This window comes from Perissodus microlepis, chromosome 2 (genome assembly GCF_051167445.1).
Source record: "Perissodus microlepis isolate ML-2025 ecotype Zambia chromosome 2, ASM5116744v1, whole genome shotgun sequence".
Taxonomy (NCBI): domain Eukaryota; kingdom Metazoa; phylum Chordata; class Actinopteri; order Cichliformes; family Cichlidae; genus Perissodus; species Perissodus microlepis.
The window spans coordinates 25,399,038-25,415,486 of NC_140462.1; the positions used below are offsets into that span (position 1 = coordinate 25,399,038).

Sequence of the window (16,449 nt, forward strand, 5' to 3'; positions counted from 1 at the left end):
TAAAAATTATATAATAATATTATAATATAATATTATTATAAAAGAGATTATGAGCTAAAGAGTAAGGCTTTTAAGTAGTGACAAATTAAAACCAAAATGAAGACTGTAAACTAGAAAGTGAGTTAAATGCCTGAAAAAATATACTTTTTTTTTAGCCATTTAAAAAAACAAACAAACCCCCCCATAGCTCTATGATACCTGTGTTGTCCTGCAGGAGGCGGCGCTGAGGGCCTTCTACCTCCCCGACGACCCTCAGGACTTCGAGCTGCACGAAATCGGCGGCCTGCAGCGTCTGCACAGCGACGACATCCTGAACCGCAACGGCAGCCCGGACAACAGGAACTCGCTGAAGGACGGAGGCGACTCGTGGCTGCTGAGGGCAAAACCCCGAGTCACTGAGGTCATCAAGCTGTACACTGACTGGCCCAGGTGAGTTTAGTCAGGACTCTGTCCACCACAAGAAAGCAACCTTTTGTCACGTACTGTGTATAAGAGATGAACGTAGCCACTGTGATGTCACCCACTGGTTGAATCACGAGGTAACCCCGCCCACTTTGATTGAATCAAAATTCCTGACATGATCATCGTCCTGTATATAGTCCTTCAAACTAATGACTAATGAGACCATAAACGTGTACAACCACAGTTGTTTGCAGCCAGAGGAGTCGCCCTCTGCAGGTCATTGGATTTAATGCATATTTAAGCCCATCAAACCTGGAAGCTACATCCACCCGTTACACACAGAGTCCCTGGTTTTTGTCAACTAACTGTTTTTGTGTTTCAGGTCAGGCGTTGCTTTCATTTCGGTTTCCGTCTCAGACAGCAGCACAACGTCCTCGGTCCTCGCCGAGGTCCTCAGTAAGCTGGACAGACAGGTAAAATTACAAGTGTTAGACGCGTCCAGGCTAATATTAATGCCTGAATGAACATGAGCAGGACATTTGAGCAGTTTATACTTCAATCGGCAATTTGAGCTGTTTATGTAAGTTCAGCCCTGAAACCACTGATGGTGTCGATGATATGTGCGGTTTCAGGAGGAAGATCTATCAAAATTCTCTCTGCTGGAGGTCGGCATGAGCAGCAAGCAAGGTGAGAACTACCTGCATGAGGAAAAACAAAATCACATTTTGGTGACTGAAATCATGTGAAGTAAAATAACCCAACCTGCAGCTGATCTGAAAAACGAGTATGAGCACTGCGGTAGAGCACATATTAATGCTGACACGATGATGATGCGGTGTTATTCATATGTCCCTATTACATCGTTTATCACTCAATCACGGGCCTCTTTTCTACAGCTCGACCAAGCAGGACCAACTACAGGAACCATATTGTTCTTGTACAGATTTCCTGTTTTAAATCTTATTTTATTATCACTATTAATAAAAACCATTCATAGATTTAAGTTGAAAAAAAAAAAAGATTTGTCTAGAAAAACAATCACTGATTTCAAGCTTTTCATAGAGTTCAGCATTCTGATGTATGAGCCACATGAAGGTCCAGTATGAAGGTCAGAAATTGCAAGGGTAAAATTTTAATTGCAGATAGTTTAGATTACAAATTTATTTATGGTGAGAAAAAAAATTAAAGTCACCGATTAATTTAATATAATATAATATATAATATGAATCAGGTCTTACAATCTTACTTAAATCTTACTTTGTACAACCATTAATAAACAATTATTGAAATAGAGTTTTTTAAATAGGCTCCGCCCATATTTGGTGCATTTCTGACCACGCCCCCTATTTTGAGATTGCCTTTAAGCCACACCCAATACAGCTTTTGATTTTCTTTTGTTTTTTGTTAAACTTACTTTTTCAGATGCTCAGCCAATATCAAATTTCAGCCATGTTCTCAGAGAACATGCAAGATCACAATGAAATACATTAGGTCTCTAGAACACGTCAGAGTGTGGGTTTTTTTTTTTTTTGTAGATCCATTTTTGAAGTGGTTCGTGGTCAGCGTGGAGCTGCTTCTGGCCCATGAATATTTTCAGCTCAGTTTAGTGTTTTGAATACTTCACCCACACCTGAGCTGCACACAGTACAAGCCGCTGTCATTCTCTTCATTTTAAACATTACGCACCTTCTTCAGCGCTTCTAAAACCATAAACCTGGACCTTAGAGCAGAGCGTGGAGTCTTGCCATGCTCTGCAGAAGCTCTATGTGATACCGGAGAAGGTCGTGACCTTTCTGTCTCTGTCGTCCAGTGCAGAGACAGACGCTGACTCCTCAGGAAAAGCTTCGGGACAAACTGCGGGAGATCAGGAAGGTAAGAGGACAAACAAGATTTCATGAACTTTCATAAATGCCAACGCTGAGAATAAGTGATGCATTTAATTGTTGCCTTTTGCACATCCAAAGATTAGTGACTAGCCACGTGTCTGAGGTCAGATTATATGAATATATTAGATTATATTCACCAAGTTAGGGTAAGGTTTTGGTAGCGCCTGCATGTCATTCTGTCTGTAAACACGAAAGCACAAAAATTTTTGAATGAATTCTGATAAAACTCTGTAAGAGTGCAGAGTGGGCTGGTGTTGGCGGTCCATTAAAGCTTGGCTTACATCTCTTTAACTTCATGATTAATTGGTGCAAAACTGACTTAGAAAACATGATTCAACATATAGAAGGTCTCGTCCAACATAATTTGACCTCTGACCTCTCCTACAAGGTCAGTAGATTGATGTGAAGGTCACAGTGGTAACAGCAATATTTAGAGCTTTCTAAAGCTACGTTTCCATTGTTGATTGTGTTTATGGTGGAGTGAGTACTGTCAACAAAAAGAGGATGAGCTGCATAGTTAAAAGTATTCTGCAGTATAATATTGTATAAAAAGTTCTGTTTATTGTCCTGTTATTTACAAATCAGTATTTATTATCCGTTACCAGCTCCTAGAGAATGTTTGCTATGCTCACCACAAAACTCTTGAAGTATGTTTCATAAGAACAAAGAAAAGAAGTGTTTATGAGCGTTTACAGCTCAAACACAGCATGAGGAAGAAGTGCACCGCAGCCTGCTGATGCTCGATGTGTCGACAGATTTAGCCACACTGACCTCGTGTTGTTGGTACACAGCATCGTTTCACTTCTCTTTTTTATTTTGATTATACACTTTTAACACCCAGCTTTAGTCTGGGGTTTAATTTTAGTTACTGTAGTAACTCTGACAGAGACACGTGTCACTATAATAAACATCACTTTTTTTCTTCTTTTTTTTTGCATTATTATTATTATTATTATTATTATTATTATTATTATTATTATTATTATTATTATTTTAGTTGCAGGTATATAAGTCTGCTAAGCTGGATATCCGAGCTGCAAATATAAATATTTTTAAAATATTTTTAAAAATAATGGTTTCTGCAGAGGGTGACACTCTTTGTTTTCTCTGTGGCAAAGCCGCCAGCATCAGTTAGCTGATTCTGCTTCTTTCGGCGTCTCCTGCTGTGCATGGTTAGGATCTGCAGTCCTCGCAGGGATTTCAGTCTCCTCTCGCTGTCAGACGTTTCCATGTGTTAGACCAGGGGTAGGCAACTCCAGGCCTCGAGTGCCGGTGTCCTGGAGGTTTTAGATGTGTCCATGATCCATCACAGCTGATTTAAAGGGCTAAATGACTCCTCAGGATTTCTTGAAGTTCTCCAGAGGCCTGGTAATGAACTAATCATTTGATTCAGGTGTGTTAACCCAGGGTGCGATCTAAAACCTGCAGGACACCGGCACTCGAGGCCTGGAGTTGCCTACCCCTGTGTTAGACAAACGTGTTAACCACTCCACTGTGGAGCCACTCGTTATTCAGTTTGCAAAATTCATCTGCAAGTGTTTACATAATCTTTTATTTTGTCTGCATGCTTTCTGTCTTTGTGACCATCGAGAGGGAGAGGGAGGGGAAACGTAGAGATGACGGGCAGGTAAAGGTCGGGGACTCGTGGTCTGCATCCTAACCGCTTGCCTCTAATTCAGGGAACTTTGTGGTCATTCCTGCGTTGTGCCTCAGTTAGATCGTAACCATAGTGCAGAATAAAAAGATGGTGGACGCGCCCTGACGTGGTGATGTGGCGTCGCGCTATGTGCAGGTGTCTCTGCGGCAGATGAATCAGACTCGGTTCTACATCGTGGAGAACAAGAACCGGGCGGTGCGGGTGGAGCTGCTGATTGGAGGGCTGCCCCCCCTGCTCACCACAGAAAAGTACACGCAGCTGATCGAGGAACACCTCGCCATCAAGAGTGAGTCGCTTTAAAAAACGCATGCTTTCCTCCTGCGGCGCCCTCTGGTGGGTGGATGTGAACCAAACGTGATTAAAGCGTGTGACGAAGTTAAAAAGTGAAGCTCTGTCGTGTTTTTATTCAAACCGAAGTTTTATGTTCAGGCTCATTTCCCCTTAACTGTTAATTTCAGGTTTAATTCTGCCGCTCTGACTCACCTGTCCTCCTCTTCCTCTCTGCAGGTCACCTGGTCACCATCAGCAATTTTTATCTCAATCAAGGTGAGTCGTCCGTCATGAAAGCAGCCTGCTGGGCAGGTTTAAGGACACATGTAGTCTTTCCTGGCCTCCTTCTGCTCAGATCACCTTCTGTAGTTTTCACACTGGTTCTGTCCCACGAGGACTTCTTGTGTCCTTATGGGTAAATAAATTTGAACACATCTTACTGAATTTATGTCAGAAGAAATCTGTGAACTGCAAGATAACCATGGTGAGAGTGGGAAGCAGGACTCGAGCGTCGCCTGATGGACAGAGATCTTTTCAAGGTCATCTTCAGGTGCAGCTGAACTCCTGTGGTTTGTTGAAATGGTGACTCTTCAGCTGTATTTTTCTCTGTGCTCAAAGGTGCAGTGAGGTAAACCTGCTGAGCAGGTAGGGTGCGTTGAACATTGCGTTGAGTGGTGGCATCACTGGCGTCGCTTCCTTCGGTTTTCTCCGTCAGAAGTCTGTGTTCGCTGTCCGACCCTGGGGGACAAATATTTAAAGAAATGATGATAACGCTGATGGTCACACTGCTGGCCCGATGAACCTCAAAACCATGACTTTGTATTATTTAAGAGCAAATTCTTTCTGATCACACCTGGTTTCCTGTCTCAGTGATGGATGTTCATATTTAACACAGTCAGAGTTTCTAATGATGAGCTCAGTGCGTACAGATCCCACAGCTCAGCCTTAATATGCTCTAAACACTTGGTTTCAGTTGGCTTTTTGTACCATTGGCTCTATATGATGTCACAAAGAGTTATATTCCTAATATGGTCATCTCAGACCTACAAGCTCCACCCCCTTCTGTTTAAACCTATAAGGTATGGCTGTCTTAGAAGAAAGTTAGCAGCAGCTGGTTTGAGATAAACTGAGAGTCTGAGACATCAAACTCAGATTTTTCCTGTGTGTGTGTGTGTGTGTGTGTGTGTGTGTGTGTGTGTGTGTGTGTGTGTGTGTGTGTGTGTGTGTGTGTGTGTGTGTGTGTGTCCAGGTGCGGTGGTGTTGCAGATCTCGTGTTTCGCTGAAGCGGAGAGGATCTACATGCTGGCTAAAGATACTTCCATCAACAACAAGACGCTCACCTCGCTGGTCATTCCGGCGATCACGGTAACTGTTGTTCAAATACGCCTCATTAAACTCAGGCTCTGCGAACACACTCTTAGCACGAGGAGTTTTGGTGTCTTCTTACCGAACCGAGCAGATGTAATGAGGCTGCGGTGCTTAAAGAGCTCCAGGAAAATCTCTGGAAACAAGCACACTGAATAAAACCATTCAGCTTCCAGATGTCTCTTACCTCTGCCCAACATCTCACCAGCATCTGGTTTTCCTTTCAGCACAACACGCTGGGAGCAGACGTGTGTCCTCTGCTGGTGTTTGTCAACCCGAAGAGTGGTGGTCTGAAGGGGAGAGAGCTCCTCTACGGCTTCCGGAAGCTCCTGAACCCTCACCAGGTCTTCGACATCATGAACGGAAGCCCGCTGGCCGGGTGAGGACGACAGCACACCTCCTCGGTGAAAGCAGAGGATTTTCCGACGCCGTCACTACTTGTTTTATAAAACAAACTACAGATCATCACTGTAGACATAGCAGTGGGTTTGCAGTTAGCAGATCTCTTCTGATTTCTGTTGAACTTTTCACCTCACTGGAACCATAACCAGCAATAAATTTACTTAGGGAAGAATTATTGAAGAGGCCTAAATGTCCTTCAATATGAAAGAAACTCAGAATCGAGCACCAAAGAAAGGGCCACCCCATCACTGAAAAACAAAACGTTCAAATTTCAAAATGTACCCCTTCATAACACCTGTACAGGGGGGACGTTTTATAACTCATCTTACAGTTTAATTATTAGGGGCGTGGCCTCTGTGACTGGAATAAAGGCCACACAGAGTGTTTGTGCTGTTGGAGCCTTCTGGAGCTTTTTTAATGCAGTTATCTGACCAACCTGCTGTGAGGTTAACTATTTCTAGGATTTTATTTTATATGTTTTTTTTGTTTATCTGTGTCATGTCTAATTCAGCTAGCTATCATTAGCTTATAACTTAGCTCCACTTCTGGGAGCCAAATATTGAGATAATATTAAGGGTTCAAAATGGTGGAAACCAGTGGGTTTCACATGTAGTGTGTGACACTAACTGGCAAACCTGGCAACATTTCCATCAGTCTGCTGCAGACCTGATTTATCACCATCAAAGTTAAAAGGTGATACAAAATGACGTTTGCCTGTTTATTCATGATGTTATTGTTATGGTTTGTTAGTAATTGTTTAGGTTTTTACCTAATTTTTAAAATTTGAAACAGAAGAAAACTGAAGTGGTTCTGCTTTCTAGAAAGAGTTGCAAACAACCTCAACGCCATGCAGAACAACTGAAAATAAATATAAGACTGCAGGGGGATGCGACAGAGTACAAAGAGATGAGAAATTACCACAAAAAAGACACAAAACAGCTAACGAGAGCCACAAAAACCATTGCCAAGTAACATAAAATCATCTCACGGAGCCACAAAAAGCTGAAACAAAAGCATTGTAGATGCAACCCAGCAGCAAACAGTGAAGCTGGTTCCAGTCTGGGCAGGTAGTCTGTGGAGGGGTACCAATCTCCTAAAGACATTTGTGAAGTTTCAGTCGGTGTCAGAAATGTTCACCTTGTTTTAAATTGTGGTCATCGCAGTAAAACTGTCTCTACTGTTCGCTCTGCAGCCTGCACACGTTCAGGGAGGTTCCCCGGTTTCGGGTGCTGGTCTGCGGGGGCGATGGGACGGTGGGCTGGGTGCTTGGAGTGCTGGAGGCTGTAAGGCACAAACTGACCTGTCGCGAACCGCCCATCGGCATTGTACCACTAGGAACAGGTGAGACCAAACACTGCTCCTTTTATTTGTTTTCTAATACAGAGACGAGTTCCTGTTGAGTCGATTTGGGCACTTGGCAGTTTTTAACTTGCTGGTAAACAGCTGAGTTTGATTTGTGTCCTGTCAGGTAACGACTTGGCTCGTATCCTGCGGTGGGGTCCAGGTTACAGTGGTGAGGACCCTTACCACATCCTAGTGTCGGTTTATGAAGCTGATGAGGTTCTGATGGACCGCTGGACCATCCTGCTGGACGCCCAGGATGTCTCAGAGGATGGCAAAGAGAACGACTTCTTGGAGCCACCCAAGGTCCGATCCAAAAGCATTATCATTATTAGATTAAGAGATAAAACATAATTTCCAAAAACCTGAAACATGTTCGTGGTCTAGACTTTACAACCAGACAAAAGTCCATGAACTAACAATGGTCATGGTTAGTTCAGATGCATCTGTAACAGCTGGAACAAGAAGTTCCACTGACTGCTTCCCGAAAGCCAATCAGCTGAAAACATCCTGCAGTCTGGTCATTCTCCTGATGCCAGAAGTGAAGTACAAGCTTGTTGTTGCCATTTGATTCAGTTTCAGCTGCTCACAACTTTCCTTTCATACAGAACAGAAAGGATCTGTATGTTACTTTGTTCCAGCTATCAGCTGAACTTTGGAGGGAGGTAGTTTTTCTCCTGGTGTGTAGAGGGGCTATGATGTCATCCAAAAACACTCCACTGATGTTTTTGCATAGCTGATGCCAGAGCGAGTTAGGAAAAACCCATAAACCCAAACAAACTGTTAATTTTAAGGATATCTATGAACTCCACAAGCTACGGTAGTTTCCGCTGCCAAGGTGGAGCCCAGTGGTGGTCGATGATTGTTTGACAACAAGATTATGCACAAATTTCACAGAACCCGAAGGGGGGTGGACAGGACACCTCCCTTCAAAGTAAAAATGTAACAAGCCGTTAAATTTTGGGATCACTTTAGAGAAAAAGTTAAATAAATCATGTTAGCCTCGGTGGAGATCTCGGTTCTCTGGGCATCCCTGTAGTTCTTTTTGTTTTCACAAGTTAGGGTTGGTTTAACTTCGCTCAGGTTGTGGATGTTTCCGTTTTTTATACAGATGCTGTGGTGGAAAAAATGGATAAAAGTATCATGGAAGTATCTGTCTTTCCCTCAGATTGTCCAGATGAACAACTACTTTGGTCTCGGTATCGACGCGGAGCTCAGCCTCGACTTCCACCTGGCTCGAGAGGACGAACCCGACAAATTCACCAGCAGGTGAAAATTTATGAGAGAGCCAGAATTTTGTGGTCGATTGTAATTTCCCATTAAAGTTGATGCTTTATGAATAAGAGTTAGGATTGTTTTGTAGTTGACATCTAGTGGCCATCAGTGGTATTGCACTTTACAGAAAGCACTGGTGCGTGTTTCTGACAGTGAAGACCACGTTTCCCATCAGCCCTTTTGCTTCCTGTCTTCCACAGGTTTCATAACAAAGGTGTGTATGTGAAGGTAGGCCTGCAGAAGATCAGTCACACCAGGAGTCTCCACAAAGAGCTGCAGCTTCACGTGGACGGGCAGGAAGTCCCATTACCCAACATAGAGGGGCTAATCTTCCTCAATATACCCAGGTAACACACACACACATACACACACACACAGACACACACAGTATTGACCTTACGTTCATCTTCTTGTGTGTAGTTGGGGTTCAGGTGCTGATCTCTGGGGGTCAGAGGTCGACAGTCGCTATGAGAAACCCAGCATCGATGACGGCCTGTTGGAGGTGGTTGGGGTCACAGGGGTCGTCCACATGGTGAGACAGTTTAGAGTGAAGAAGTACAGACTGGTTTTATCCAGAGGGTTTACCACACTGTGTGCGTGTGTGTGCGCAGGGCCAGGTGCAGAGTGGTTTCCGTTCCGGGATTCGCATTGCTCAAGGGAACTACATCAGGCTGACATTGAGGAAACCGATACCAGTCCAGGTGGATGGAGAACCGTGGATCCAGCCGCCGGGACACATCATCATCTCTGCTGCTGGACCAAAGGTACACTCCGTTTGTCCCTGCAACGCTTCCGTAGTGTTGTTTTTTTTTTTTTACTTTAGTGAGTGTTTTTTTTCCATTTTTATAGAAAATAACATTTGAACATAAGACAACAGAAGAAGGACCGACCAAACAAAAAAACAGAAGGGGGATTAGGCCATCTAGGTAGAAGTTTGATATACACAAGGTTACAAGTTGAAAATTATGTACAACAGATACATATTATTACCAGAGGTAATACAAAGGAATACCACAAGGCTCCAAAGTAATTTCTCAGTAAGAAAACATTTACATTTCTTCCAGTATTTTTCACATTTTTCTGAGGACAGTCTCAAGGAGGTTAGTCGCTCCATAACGTGAATTTCGTGTGTTATTTCTGTCCAGTCCGAAACAGTTGGAGGTTCCCCATTCAACCACTTGCGTATTATAGCTTTTTTGCTGGCTGCCTGTAATATCTGTAGCAGGTATCTGTCCTGTTTCTTCAGTCCAATTGTTATGTTGCCTAAGTAAAAGACACTGAAGCTCCCCTCCACCTGTAACCCAGTTATCTGCTTGGTTCTTTCAACCACTTCTGTCCAGTAGGGGGAGATTTTAGGACATTCCCAAAAAGTATGGAAGTGGCCTACTGAAGTATATCCACATTACCTCCAACATTTACTATGTTCAGCATTTTTACTTTGGAGTTCTTTAATTTTAGGGGTGATAAAAAAAAAAAAAAAGCTCCGAGTATTTTTCCAAGTGAACTCTCTCCATGAATCGGAGCTTGAAGTAGTGGCTATGGTTTTACATATATTAGACCAATCTTCTTCAGATAGGTTTATTCCGCCTCTTTCTCCCATCTGAGTTTAATGTAGTTGGTAGACAGTTTCCTTTCTATCTGTAGTATTGAGTAGGTCATAGAGATTTGTTTTTTTGTCAGTTTCCCTTTACATGCATCTATAAAAATTTGAACTAAAGGCTTTCTCTCCTTGGACACAATAGCTGTATTAAAGTGATGTCTTAATTGGAGATATCTAAAGAAGTCACCCCTCTCCAGGTTGTTACTGTCTGACATTGTTGAAAGGTATATAAATCTTTTTCAGATGATATTTTCCAATATGCAATCTTGAAATCATCAAGATGGCAATGAAACAGCAATTAGACAGAGTTATCTCTTATCTGCTATCAGTCTGTGATTGGATGGGGTCAAGTTGGCAATTACATGCAATCTTTTTGTGAAAATACAGCGATTATTGTGATAATCGGCAAAAACTGCAAATTAAACTGCAGAAATTAACTTAAACTATTAAGTCCAGACAGATCCTCATGGATGCTAATGATTAATTCATGTGGTCTCCTACAGTTTGCATAGAAGTTACTACTCTCCCGGTGGTACTTAATCTATTAAAAGTGTGATGCGAATGGGAAACGGGGAATGTCTTCAAAGTAAAAGTAGAACCTTTTGTAACATGTTAAGTTCTATGGTAAAGAGCAACTTTTACTTTGAAGGTGATCTTTACAGTTGTATTTCCTGTAGTTTATCTTTACATGTAGCTTGTTATATATTATGTATACACCTGTAGATGGTCTGTGTTTTAGTTTGGAGCCATTTTGGCTCCTCGAATATGTTTGTGTGAGGAAAAAAACTTTGTTTGGGAGTTTTTAGGGTTACACTTCTGTCGTCTTCTGCCGTTTGTAGGTTCGGATGCTGAGGAAGTCCAAGCAGAAGCAGAAGAAGTCATCAGCTAACATGAGGGACGGACACTCGGATAGTCCTTCTTCCAGAGATGGACACTGACCCGATCACCCGATAATGGCCGTCCTGCCTGTTATCTGCCTCCTGCTACTGCACATGGGTAACCGTTTTGGTGCCAGCAGCCAGCTGTGAATTCACTCATGTAGTTTTGCAGCGACACTAACGGGCCGCCGACGGACCACAGACTCGTGGACGTTTACCGTCTTGCAAAGTGGGAGAAAGTCATGGATCACTTGGGATTGCATTTCATGCCTACTGTCCAGGCGCCGACCATTTACAGAAATCACAGTAACCGTGGTTAATAATTCCACTCCTAACTTTTTTACTTAACAGTAAATAACTCACAGCAGGATGTCTGCATAGACTGCAAAATAAATTGTGTTGAATTTTGACCATTTCTCAGTATGAATAAGCTCTGCGCTGGAAAAAAAAATCTAGACAAGTATTTAAAGTGTCTGTCCGGACGTGACTGTATATGTGCAGTAAGTAGCAGTACTCAGTGTCAGCTGATATATTATATAATAACTTTAGTCGTGAAAAATAATGTGCAGCTATAGAATAATTATGACCTCAGTGTTGGTCTGTTTGTCATCAGAAAATATGAAGAAAGCGGATACTGGAGACAGCGACGGGCAGTTTTTTTAAAAAGCTGTTACTACATAATGTTTCTCGAAAGCAGTAATTTCCTGGGAGGCCCCACTACCCTTCTTCTTCTTCTTCTTCTTCTTGATTTCTTGTGTGAAATCCTTTAGTAATATTTACACACAGTGTAGAAATTTTACACTATTGAGTGTAATTAAAGTCATATCAGGGTGAGCTATGCTAAGCAGGGTTAGCTGGAAAGAAGAACTGTTTATTTTTGACGCTCACACAGATTAGTCTTGCAGTAAACCTTGTCTTACATAGAAATGTGTTTACTGGAAAATATAAAACAAGAGAAACTCCAAGATAATTTAGAATAATTTTAAAAAATACCAAAGGCCACCTAATAATTTAGTTTCAATCAGCAGAAGAATATATATATATATATGTACAGTATAACATACAAGTGCAGATTTCTTATAAGAACTACAGAACATCCAGTTAGGATAGCATTAAAGAGACAAACATTTTTCTGACAGGAGCCTGTTTTGATATTTTTGATGTTTTAATTTTTTACATTTTTTAATTTTTATTTTACAGAAGTGTGTGATGGCACTTGTTCAAGCCCTCAGGTTATTCGAGATACTGAGAAACAACCCAAACAGTGGTCATTTAAATCAATTTAATTTTGAAAATTGTGTACCAGATACGAAAATTAGCCTAATAACACTCCTGTAGCAGTTAGTAACTGTGCAAGCTTGTTAGCTAGTTTTTTTTTTAGTCAGTTGTGTGCATTAAGGCACATTGAAAGTATGTTTATTAAACAGGATTTTTGCTTTTGTTCATTAAGTTCATTTGCAGCTAAACAAAACACAAACATCTTGAAGATGCAAACTAAGTGAATGGTTACTTAGCTAGCACTAATCTTTACTTTTGGCTAGTGTAAAAACGTGACTAATATTTTGTAACCTGAAAATGATTCATTTGAGTCCGTTTTTAAAATGCAGAGGCCAAAACCACTCAATAAAAGTTATTTTAAATTTTTAGACATTAGAAAATTAACTCACTGTGTGCCATTTTAGTTACAGGTGCCAGAAATTATCTAGACGACCTGTTACATTAAAAAAGCTTCCTGCTAAGCTAGTTTTCTCAATTTAAACTATTAAAATTATTAGCTTAGCAGGCTAGTTAGCTACTTTAAAAAAAAGTAAGCTATTCAAAGATTGAATTTGTTCATTGTCCATATCAGGAACTAAAAACTGAAATAAAACTCTGTTTTCATTTCCTGAAAATTGAAAAAAAATGTAGCTAGGTAATGTAAGCTTAAAATATTAGCTAGGGTAACTAGCTATAACAGAACTTTGCTATGTGTAATAGTAATATTAGGCTACTTATTTTATAAGTCAAATTGAGGGTTTCAGTTAAACTAACCTAGATACTATATTGTTAAGCAAGCTTATAAAGATATCATATACAAATGAAATAACAAATTCAATTCGTCTGAATGTTACTGAAATAGAAAAGGTAAAAAGGTCAGTGGTAAATGTAACCAATGAGGTCAGGTATAAAGTAATTCAAATATTGTGTAAGAGGTGTGTTGACCTTGCACAACAATCTAATAAATCAAATTATTTCATTTTCAGTACCACTTTGTAGATGATGCCTTCGTCCGATCTAAATTCTGTATTGCTGAATTTATCCAAAAATCCCAACTTAATCTAAACCAGACCTAAAACAACAGAGCCAGCAGAGTCCAACCTTAAATTTTATCTCCCCCTTTTTGCTGAGTCCTGCTCTTTAACCATAAAGGAAGGACTCAAAGTTGAGCTCCATTTGCCATTTTAAAGACTCTGAGAGAAGGGACTTAATGAAAGGGGCACTTTGTTCACATTCCCAGAGTATGAAGTAGCTCAAAACTTTGAAATAGACGAAAGATCCTATGCTGAAGGTTCCAGCTCTTGATGTAGCCTCAAAAACATTCAATAACTGTACTTTGGCTGTAACTTGTACACTTAAAATCAACGTGTGCTTAATAGATTTATTTTCATGTTATTTGGTGCTAGAAGATAAAATATGTATAGTTGTTCTGTGCTTGGTTTGAGATTCGAGGATGTTGTTTTTATTTTCTAAACCTTAAAATGAAGTTTATGAAATCTGACTAATGAAGGTGAAATACCTCTCGATGGCTTCATTCAACCCTTTTCTGCAGTCGCTCTTTTGGCCAGTTTCCACCATTCTACTGTTTTACATGTTACACGTTTCTTCATTTTATTTTTCTGTCTCATATGCAATGTTTCTGCATTTCAGTGTTGTTAGATATTCATGTTAAATATCTCCAAAACTGAAATACTGAATTTCTATTCAAGTCAGTTTTATTTGTATAGCACCAAATCACAACAGCCACTGCCTCACAGCTAAACATATGTAAAAGTGATTGGAAAAATTAGAATTTGTATGCCTGAATTTTTTTTTCTTTATCAGTTAACCCGTGCATGGCTACAAAGTACAGCCTGAAAGCTCTATTAGCTGCCCCTTGGTAGGCCTCCTTAAGTTGGCCAATCAAGAGGAAGCGGCTTTTTAGCTCTTCTGGAGTCTCAGAATAAAAGTATAGAGTTTGGAAATAAGCAGAATAGGTCTCCTCTGATAACATCACATGTGGTTAGTGGTTAGTATATAAAGATAAATTAGTTGTTGTAAATGTTGAAAACCTACCAAATTATGATTTATAGCTCTTTAAATTTCACATTTCCTGGTTTCCCAGACTCGTCGTCCACAAGTGAACCAGACATCAGCTTGTAATAAAAAGAAAATGAAGGGTTGGAAGACACTTTCATACACAGCAACATTTAATTTTGGTTCACCTATTCTAGAGAAACAAACTGCAGAACCTGGTGGACACACCAGGAGGCGCTGCAGAAAAAGGATTAATAATGAACAACAGCGAGGGTTTCTGGCTTTAAACAGAGGTGCAAGTCGACCTCTGATTGAAGTGCGTTCAGGCAGGTTGTGTTTTCCTACACTTGATGCTGTGTGTCTACTGGCAGTAGGATGTAGCTGTGTAACTGTACACTTATGAAGTACTGTCAGAGTGTTTGTTACATGAAGTACTGTAGCTTTGTTCCATGTAGAGCTGCGTTTTTGTGCTTTTATAGCAGCGTTTGAGCTCGTCTTCACTGATGACGATGAGTAAAACTGCTGCAGTCACACCTTTGAAACACTCCATACACCCACCAGTCTTAATGTGTTACCACGTTCTTCTGGTCAGTCAGTCCTCTGTGTTAACTTTTCATTAAAGGTGGTTGATTCTGTTTTAGTGTCTCCGCAGTGGGCAGGAAGTGTAACTTCTCTGCAAAAGAACTACACCAGAATTCATCCTTAAAATGGATTCACAGTTTGAAAGAGATCAAAACCAGAAGACTTGTTTTCAAAATTGATGATAAATATGTTTAATTCTGCTGATGGGCAGAAGAATGTCTCGCACATGTTTTGTTTTGAGTAAAGAGTTATGGAATAGCATTGGACCAAACCACTGTGAGGCCATGTGTGTGTGTGCGTGTGTGTGTGTGTGTGTGTGTGTGTGTGTGTGTGTGTGGGGGGGGGGGGGTCTATAGTTATATAGCTGTATAGTTACAGTTACAGCGAAGCATTGAGAACTATCTGGATGTGACGACACACTTTTGAGAAGGGCCTGGTCCCCCACCGCCCCCTTCGGCCACACCCCTGTTCCTTTAAAAACAGTTCATCGGCGTTGTTTCACCTGTTCGGTCTTAAAGAATGTCCCAGCTGAAAGACATGCAGAGATTTTGGGTCACTTTCTCACATTTCTGGGGAAGCCTTCATTCATTTTTGCCACGCTGTAATTCGCACCGTGCCATACGAGTCGTTCTGTTGTGTCAAACCTCGCCGCTTTGACTTTCTGCTTCTCTGCATCCGTCGTGCCTCCGTTGTAGTGTCCAAAGTATCAGACACCAGGCCGAGGTCGGCGTGGCCTTCGCGCCTCGACGCCCTGAGTGCGCTGATGTTTAACGTGTGTGTTTCCTGCTGGTGCAGTGGTGTGTTCACTCTGAGCTGATGTGCCTCCAGTTTTCTGTTGCTGTAATTCTCTCTGAATAGATGATTTGTCTATTTTTGCAGACAGAAGCTGTTTTTTTAAGTTTTAACTGTAAATTATAAATTGCACTAATTGTTTTACAGATGCTCTTAGATGTGACGTTCAGGTTATTATGAATGTTGTCATAACTAAAGCTAATTATCTAGCATATATATATATATATATATATATATATAATGTTTAAATTATGTGTCTAATTGTAATAAACTAAAGACCGACTAAGAACTAAGCTTTGGTGGTTTGTCTGATATTTGAAGAAGAAAACTGTGAATAAGAACCTGCTGATTTTGTTCCACAGAGTTCACACTTTAAAGATTAATAACACAACAGAAGACCATTTGTGATTCTCCAGGTACAGGTAAATATGAAAATCAGGGAAATTAACATTTTAAAATATTTTAGAATTTTGAGATATTTTGAGCAGAACCAGGCTCAGGGAGAAGGAAGCCAAGGAAGGAAAGGAAGGTCTATTAACACATAGTGAGTGAAGAAGAAGCACTCAATGCATCATGGGAATCCCCAGCAACCTACACCTATTGCAACATAATTAAGGGAGGATTCAGGGTCACCTGACCCAGCCCTAACTATATGCTTTAGCAAAAAGGAAAGTTTGAAGCCTAATCTTAAAAGTAGAGATAGTGTCTGTCTCCTGAATCCAAACT

At 40.8% G+C, this 16,449-nt stretch overlaps 1 protein-coding gene across 1 annotated transcript in view; it reads left to right on the forward strand.

Annotated features, from left to right (window-relative positions):
• dgkq (diacylglycerol kinase theta) overlaps window positions 1-16,016 on the forward strand; it is a 32,394-nt gene extending 16,378 nt beyond the window's left edge. Inside the window, exons 9-23 of the mRNA XM_084953334.1 lie at window positions 215-429; window positions 785-875; window positions 1,035-1,089; window positions 2,213-2,274; window positions 4,081-4,231; window positions 4,453-4,491; window positions 5,465-5,580; window positions 5,808-5,959; window positions 7,175-7,323; window positions 7,451-7,629; window positions 8,492-8,592; window positions 8,799-8,945; window positions 9,019-9,130; window positions 9,210-9,362; window positions 11,038-16,016. Coding sequence (XP_084809460.1) covers window positions 215-429; window positions 785-875; window positions 1,035-1,089; window positions 2,213-2,274; window positions 4,081-4,231; window positions 4,453-4,491; window positions 5,465-5,580; window positions 5,808-5,959; window positions 7,175-7,323; window positions 7,451-7,629; window positions 8,492-8,592; window positions 8,799-8,945; window positions 9,019-9,130; window positions 9,210-9,362; window positions 11,038-11,136 — 1,821 coding nt within the window. The 3' untranslated portion in view covers window positions 11,137-16,016. The remainder of the gene's footprint in view (window positions 1-214; window positions 430-784; window positions 876-1,034; window positions 1,090-2,212; window positions 2,275-4,080; window positions 4,232-4,452; window positions 4,492-5,464; window positions 5,581-5,807; window positions 5,960-7,174; window positions 7,324-7,450; window positions 7,630-8,491; window positions 8,593-8,798; window positions 8,946-9,018; window positions 9,131-9,209; window positions 9,363-11,037) is intronic.
• Window positions 16,017-16,449: the final 433 nt, after the last annotated feature.